Consider the following 8,313-nt stretch of genomic DNA (forward strand, 5'->3'; position numbering starts at 1 on the left):
CATCGGTATCGATATCGGTTATCGGCTACATGAGTTTTAAAATATCGGCATATCGGATATCGGCCAAAATCCCAATATCGTGCATCCCTAGTTTTATCCACATCCAGGATGGTGTCAGCAATCAGTTTCATGTTCAGTAAACAGGCAGAATCCAACAGGAGCCAGAGGACAGGTCAGGCAAACAGATCAGAATGGGAACAGGCAGGCTCAGAGTTCCAAAGGTAGAACGGGTCAAGATCAGGCACTCAGAAAACACTTAAGCTGAAAGACTCTCACCAAGGGGTCGAATAATCTGGCACTGATGATTGTTAAAAGGCAGGTTAAGTAGAGGCTGGAGCAGGTGAACGGTAATGAGAAACTGGATGGAAATAGGTCGGTGCATGAAATGAGTAATCAGGGCAGTCATCTGAGCCAAGATCATGACAGTTATCAAATGACAACTCATGATTTCACTCTTCTTATGTTGTGTTTTTCTTTTAGTGTTACAAAATGCATTCTATCCTGGTATATATGCGCTCATTTTGTCCATAACACTCCAAAGAAGTGTAATATCCAGATGTCTTTTGCCCAAAAGAAAATGTTTCGTGATAATCCACCAAAACTGTTTTTTTCCATAGAAAATTAAAAATATTTAAGGAGGGCCGGCCCTCGCACGCCGAAATTGGTATCACAGATTAGCAGTTCAAGCCTGGTCATGTAAACATAGCTAGTGATCTGTTAAAAGGGAGATTTTCCTCTCACTGATGCAGCATGGATGATCGGAGTGAGGGATTGCTACCAAGTCATTAATAAAATGTTATTAAATGTCTACCTGGTCTATATGCTCATCCAGGAAGAACGAACCCTGCAAAGTCATTGACTGGATGAAATCAGCTATTTATCATAGATAGAAAATATTCAACCAATCTAAACCAGGTTCCATGATAAAACAAGCTAAAACGTTCAGCCCTGAACAGAAATTATATCCCCAGTTTGTTTTTCTCCTCATGCTGCTCATCCAAACCTATCTTCTTTGGTCTCACCCCTCCAGCGGACATCTTTAAGGATGTTTTGGCGATATAGAGCTGTAATTTCCTCTCCACACTCAACTGATGAATCAATATTCACTTTTTAAAAGACTTTGATCTTAGATCATATGATAGAGCATCAATTTCTCCTTATTTTCCATTGTTCTGTCAACATTTAACAAGAACATGGAGTGATAAACAATCTGATGATGCAATCAGGATGAAGGATGCTGTTTGGCTACCTGCCAAACACCTGTGACAGATTCACTGTTTATGAGATTTTTATAAACTTTCTTTAAATCCTTTCGCCTCTTTTGTCTGTTTATTTATATTTTGCTGTCCGCAGATATTAAACAGACAAAACTGTTTGCTATACCTTTTAGTAATTTATTATGACCTTATTACCCTCCTTTACTTCATCCTCTCCTTGTTTGATTAATGAATTATAAAGTTTCCAGCAAAAGACATTAACATCCTCCCAGCATCCCATTACAGCCGCATGGTTCGCACTGTTTTAAGAGAAAGTAAAAAAGGCCTTCTATCAATATCTCCACTTGAGCCATATCGGCTTCCAAAAAACTAGATTAATAAAATTTTAGTAATAATTCAAATTATATAATCCACATTTACATGAAGGGATCAGATTGAAAGCAAACTTTGAGATACCTGTTAAAATTGGTTTAATAAGTAAGTTCTGACAAAACCGATTTGTGTCATGATGCTTTTAAGAGATCTGACCCACAAGCAGTAAACTACTCAGAGAACCAGGGGAAAAGTTTAACAGGTTTATTGAGGTGAACCACAGGGGGTGGAATCTGGAACTCAGAGAGTTCTAGAAGTGAGAAGGGAAGTTCACAGTGATTAGTTCAGGGGCCGTAGGAAATTGGATTGAGTTCTTGAATACAGTGGAAAAGTGGTTTATCCAGAGGAAGGGGAACTCGTTGGAGGGCGGACAGGTTGGTTTTGGTTGGACCCTGAGGAGCAATTGAGCAGACCGCCACTTGGATTTTCATAGGGACTTGAATGGGTTGTGTGGAGGTTTTTCCCCTGCTCAGTGAGAACACAAACGATCCTTCCAGGGGGAAAAGGCCAAACATCCAGTTTGAAGGAAGGCTTCCTGCCGAAAGGCAAAGACAAAAAAACAACATTAAACTCAGTGAAACAAAGGCTCAGGTTAGACTCAGCTAATCTCAGCTTTGCTAGAGTACCCAAAACTGGCAAACACTCTGGCGTCAAGGTAGTGGCAGTCAACAGCTCAAATACTCCTCAGTGATGAACCAACCAGCCGCAGGTGTGCAGGAGGACCAACAAGGACGGGGCACCACCTGGTGGTGGAGGGAGAGACAAACACAAAAACAACCCACACAAACTGTATTCCTAACAATTTGGAAAAGAAGCTTCTGTCTAAGCTGTGATTTTTATAATCCTCCTATTTATATGTAGCTTTTTTATTATACTTTTTACTTTGATTAAGTAGAAGTTGCCCAGACTGTCTGATCACATCATTTAAAATGTTTAATCTAAAGTTTTAATCCTACATTTACTGAAATTGAGTAGCTATTTTAGCACCTTTTGACTCCTCCTTGAGTTTTTTTTACTTTCCACCTTTATTTTGGTGAGATGATGATGAAGTTGTGCTACTTTTACTTCTAGTGCTAGGTTACCCTACCTTTTCCACACTAGAAGAATCGATGATGTTGCCGACATTGCATCTCTACTTCAGAAACTCCCAGCCATGCTGTGCTACATCATTGTCTCTGTCACATGACCAAACACAGATCACATGTCCAACCCCCTACACCCCCCTCCTGGAACACAAGATGGAAATAGACATTGGTTATTAACATACTCCCCGCTTTAGTTATTGGACAATGACTGACGCAGGCTGATACTGGCATCAATGTCTATATATCGTACATCTCTATCCTGAGGGTTGTGATCAGAGTGTAGAGGAAAACGTTGTGGGCACCACTCTGCAGCGCCGGGTCACATTAAATCTCAATGGGTGGATAAACAAAGCTGGTTTGTTTATAACAAAGTGCAGTAATAACCCAGCAGTTTTTTTCCCTCTCCGCTAATGCTACTCTGCTGGTAATCTAATGGACTAATGTTGTGTGATCAGCATCAGCCTCAAGGGGAAGAGAAAAACCACAGAGGCATCTTTTTCTAACACTAATGTTTGCTGTTTTGGCTGATCAACAAAGTGGAAAACTGCTCTGCACTTTATCATCTATCATCTTAACTCTCACGTCAGACAACACTGAATTTACTCCAGTCTATCAATGACCTGCGGCCCATCAGATTAAACTAATATATTTTTACTCAGATAACTTGGAACCAAGAGAACACTTTGATGTCTTTAATTCTCTCCTATAAGACTTTCAGAAAGTTTGGGAAAGAATTCAGGTTTTTATGTTTATCTTAAAAAGATTAACAGAGACATGAACGTCGTAACAACATTGAAAATTATCTGACCTCATCTAACTTGTGCGACTTTTATTCTTATTTTGTCCATTCAGGGATTTGTAGCAAATTAACACAAAAAAATAAGTTAAAAAATCCCACAAAAAACCCTAACGCTACCTTTTAACTTAAAGGTATAGTGGAGGATTTTTCATGAATTTTTGAAAAGACCTTCCCTCTCCACTTAAAAAAAAATGCATGTGCACAACCTTGTACAAGCCCGTCAGAGGGAACGCCTATTAAATGCGTGTGAGAGTGTGCACAAGCCCATTTCTCCTCGTGCACGCTCTGTTTAAAAGTTGCTGTTTGCATCGCTCATTCAAGCTTACTTTCCAGAAGATTTGCAATTTTTCCACTCTTTCAGACTCACCACTGGCAAGTTATAACGGGGACGAGCACATAGGATGCCCTTACATAAACATATCACCAGAATGATTGACAATTAGGAGCATGGATGCAAGATGCAAGAAGTAACTTCAGCATCCAATCACAAAACTCTGCTGCAGTGGCACATCAGATGTTTGTAAAGTGAGCTCCTCAGGAGTGACAGCGGTGACGATCACACAAGAAAAGATGGTGGGCCAAGCAGGAGCTTGTGGAAGGTTTAAACTCAGGGAAGTGGGCTTACCACTTGGTCCTAGTGACCAAGACGCTTATCTGTGTACTGTAGCGTAACATTATTTTTGGACAGTAAAAAGTGCCGGGGAAAATCGCCCCCTCCAAATGACGTCCATGACCCAAACATGGAGAACATTCACGACTGTCCATGATTAGGACCACTTATTTTGATGATCCATCTGGATAAAGAACATCCTTCACTATATCTTTAGGAGCAGACTTAAAAGAAATGCAACAAGTTTAATGTTTCACTTATAAGTGCCTGAATGGAGGCTGGGAGGCTCCAGGTTGTATCCTGCTTTTCATCCAGCGGCCTTTAAAGCCTCCCATCACTTTGTGATAAAAAAAAGCCACAGTTTTTGTAATCAATCTTGGTGTTTTAAAAAAGCTTGATATACAATGTAGCATGACAAGAGCCTTCAGAAGAAAAAGTGGCCCATAGCATAACTAATCCTCTACCATGGGAACATTAGGCACATTTTCTCAGGTTGATCCCTGGTTGTTACTGTGTTTTCCTGATTGATACTCTTGTTGCTATTAAAAAAAAAGGGTCTTAAGCTTCAATCAAGCAGCTTTTATTAATCTCTGCCAGGAAGAACAGATGCAAGTTTTTGCCAGTTTTCTGTCTTTTTCAGTCATCAGACAAAGTGTTGCACTCTTTAAGCTGTGAGGGAGACCTTAATCCACACACATTTCAGACAGTTAATGCTAAAATAACCTTGAATTAAAGGAGTCTGGCTCCATTTCCAAAATATCCCATACTAAAAAAACAGCTTATCAGGCATTAGTATAATAAGCCTCAGGCTTGGGCTGGTCTAGCAGGTGTTGCCTGACGAATACTTTGATGCTGTTATAAAAACAAAACTTGGTTCCAGGTACTTAGAGATTCGCTTCCATACAGAAAGCCAATATTCTTATCTTCAGCTACCACAGTATACACGTCAGATTAAATAATACTACTTATACTTCAGCGATAGTATCAAGGTGCTACTTTAGTGTATCTCTTATACTATATCCGTTGGTTGTGCTGTTCTTCTTACATCTCTTTGCAGGTGATGAAGCAGACTGAAGACGTTCTATCATTGTCTCTCTTTCATCTCTTCTTTCTTTCATCTTTTCTCCTTTTTCCTGTTTTTCTTTCCTGTTCTATTTACATTGCAGTGTCCATATAATCTGTAATACTCCCTGCATAATCTTAATAATTCTATTCATAAGCATAAATCAATGGCGATAGCTGTACTGCTCCACTTGTGAAAGCAAAATCTGTTGGGCCTTTTTTTGGCATCAAGACAATTATACTTATTGCCAAACGGCCAGAAAGGACATTGTTAAAAAAAAAAAAAATTAAGTTTATAAAATGGAAGAAAATCGGAATAGATGAGATTATTTCCCACCACACTGTGAAATCACGATGACCTAATCGATATATTTTTTTTAATTTCAGAGTCAAACTTCAACCCCACGGGTTTCTTGGCTTCCAACCAACAATATCTCATTGCAGAGACTTTGACTTCACCCTCTGTGGGAAATGAATGGGAGGCACAACAAGTTGTCGAAACAAATGATAAATTCTCTCTACAGAATTTAGATTTTAGTCACCAAAAACCAAATGCGAGAGATTCCCTTCTGTTACCTGATTGAGGAGACTACAAACAATCTGGAGGAGGCCTTTTGGATACTTCATCTTTAGATAACAACCCAGCTACGATGGCAGACCATTACCAGAACAACACATATCACCAGGGAGGCGGGGACAGTTATGGGACTTACGGGGAAGGCGGCGGTCATGATGGATACGGATACCAGGCAGATTATCCTCCTCAAGAGGAGGACGCAGCAAGCGACGTGACTGAAGGACACGATGAGGAAGACCAGATGTATGAAGGAGAGTACCAGGGGATCCCACATCCTGACGAGGTCAAAGCTGCGCAGAGAGCTGCACGGTGAGGCACTGCACTGTTTAAACCTTCTGCACACCAAAACTTTTCAGGATTTCAATTAAGATGGGGTCCGGGCTTTGACTGGGCCACTGGAACACCTTAGTTTCCTCTCTACACAGGCTGGGTGCTGTCTTTTAGATTGTTGTTCTCCTCTGTTGCCAGGACATCCTTACATGTCTCTCTAGGATACTTTAGTACCTATAGGGGTTCCTGCTCCGCTCAAGACGTGACTTAAAACAAGCTCAAAACATCAGTTGTCTTCTAGTGTATCGCTGGCACTGTTACCGGTGTTTTTGTTAGTAGGCTGTTTGGTTTTCTCCAAACCTGGCTCTGCTCGTTGTGGCCATTCATCCCTAGAAAATCACAACAGAAGTATAGCACTGCATTTTGATGAGGAGCGCCACCTTATGGCAGCCTGAGTTCATATTTCTTGTTCTCTGATGTATTGTTTAATCTAGACAGTTGAGTGCGTCCTCATCATTACCAGGAACTCTGTGAAGTCTCAATTTGCTGATTCTTTTAGCTACAATGTAGTGCCGCCAGTGGCCATCAGGGGAGCTAAAACGTACAGATCTAGCTCCCCTAGTGGCTGAAAGTTAAACAGCGTTGCATTAAACTTTAAACTGTGCAGCAGAAGAAAAAACAAACCTCTCAGAGACTAAAAATACTTTGCAAGTAAAACGTTGGATATATTCCGGTTGAAAATAAAAAAGCAAAACAACCCCCCCACCTCCAGAAAAACTGCTTCCGGTTGATAGAGCAAAATATTTTTGACTGCTTCATCATCCCCTCCAGGGCCATTTTTTTTCCAATCCTGCTGGATTCTTTTTGCTCTTCCCCTTCTCTTCTTCTTCTTTTTTTCTTTATTTGTTGATTCCAAACAGCTTAAAGGTGCATGCTGCCACCAACTGTACAATGTAGCTCTGGATTTACCGACTTCGACTTTTTAACTTAGTATTATTTTAAATAAAACCCATCTCTAATAATCCTAATTTCCTTTCTTTCCCAGCCTATTCCTAATATTCACCGTAAACTCCATCGTCTCAATTTTTTGCTTATTTTTACTACTTATTTTACTACTTTACTTCTATGGCAACATTACTGCACCCCTCATTAGCCAGGCATAACTAAGTAAAGTAAGTAAAAGTGAAATCTATTTGTATTGTACTTTTCGCAGATAAAAATCACAAAGTGCTTCACAGCAAAAATGTAATACAACAAAACAATGTAGAATACAATGTATAGCAACATTTTAAAAACAGATGGAAACATACAAACAAAGCCATCAAAACCACATGTCTAATAAAAACACCTGCTTAAATAGCATCGTCTTCAGTTGCTTTTTAAAAGAATCAACACAATTCATACAGCGTAAAGAAGGAGGCAAAGCATTCCACAGCCTCTGAGCCACTGCCTGAAATTAACGATCCCCTCTGGATTGTGGAACAATGTTTGGCCCGTTGACCTCAGACTATGGGACGGAGTATAGAGCTCTATCAGCCCAGAGATGTAGGGAGGAACTTGACCATGCAGGGCTTTAAAAGTAAGAACAAGGATTTTAAATTGGATTCTATCAGGTTCAAATGTTGTGTCTCTTTTCTATGTTTCAGAGCAAAGTCCAGAGAAGGCGGTAGTGCCGCTTCTGAACTTGAGGAGTTGTCAGAGCAGTATGAAGACATCATGGAGGACTGTGGCCATGGGAGGTTCCAGTGGACGCTCTTCATTGTGCTGGGTTTGGCGCTGATGGCTGACGGAGTCGAATGCTACGTGGTTGCCTTCGCTCTGCCATCGGCAGAAAAGGATCTCTGTCTGTCCAATGCAGAGAAAGGAATGCTGGGTAAGAGCTGAGATTATAAATCCAGCTGAATATTTCCTCTGTGTCACACTGGAGTTGTAGTTAGCTTTGTTTCGTTGCAGCAAAAAAAAGGGTCCCGGGTTCAAACCCCAGCAATGCTTCTCTGTTTGGAGTTTGCATTTTTTCAATATACAGTTGGGTATAATCTGTTCTCCAACCACAGTTTAAAAATATGGATTTTAGGTAACTGGAAACTGCCCATTAGATCTTGCCCTGCCTTGGGTCCAGGGCAGGTCAGTGCGAGTAGCTATTACCTTTAAGGCATATAAACAAATAACTTACAGCAGAAAATTAAACAACAAATAAAAAAACAGAAGAAGAATTCCTCCACTTCTGTACCTGCTATCTCCTATCTCCAGCACTCATGTGGCATGCAGCATCCCTCATATGACATGTATATCATACATGTGTATAGACTTATAACATCATC

General features: G+C 40.4%; 1 protein-coding gene across 1 annotated transcript in view; it reads left to right on the plus strand.

Annotated features, from left to right (window-relative positions):
- The window catches only part of LOC107090429 (synaptic vesicle glycoprotein 2B-like), a 51,340-nt gene that overhangs the window by 9,015 nt on the left and 34,012 nt on the right, over nucleotides 1–8,313 (plus strand). Inside the window, exons 2-3 of the mRNA XM_015383800.1 lie at nucleotides 5,533–6,031; nucleotides 7,639–7,865. Of these exons, the coding sequence (XP_015239286.1) occupies nucleotides 5,796–6,031; nucleotides 7,639–7,865 (463 nt within the window). The 5' untranslated portion in view covers nucleotides 5,533–5,795. The remainder of the gene's footprint in view (nucleotides 1–5,532; nucleotides 6,032–7,638; nucleotides 7,866–8,313) is intronic.

This window comes from Cyprinodon variegatus, unplaced genomic scaffold, assembly GCF_000732505.1.
Source record: "Cyprinodon variegatus isolate N-32 unplaced genomic scaffold, C_variegatus-1.0 Scaffold294, whole genome shotgun sequence".
Taxonomy (NCBI): domain Eukaryota; kingdom Metazoa; phylum Chordata; class Actinopteri; order Cyprinodontiformes; family Cyprinodontidae; genus Cyprinodon; species Cyprinodon variegatus.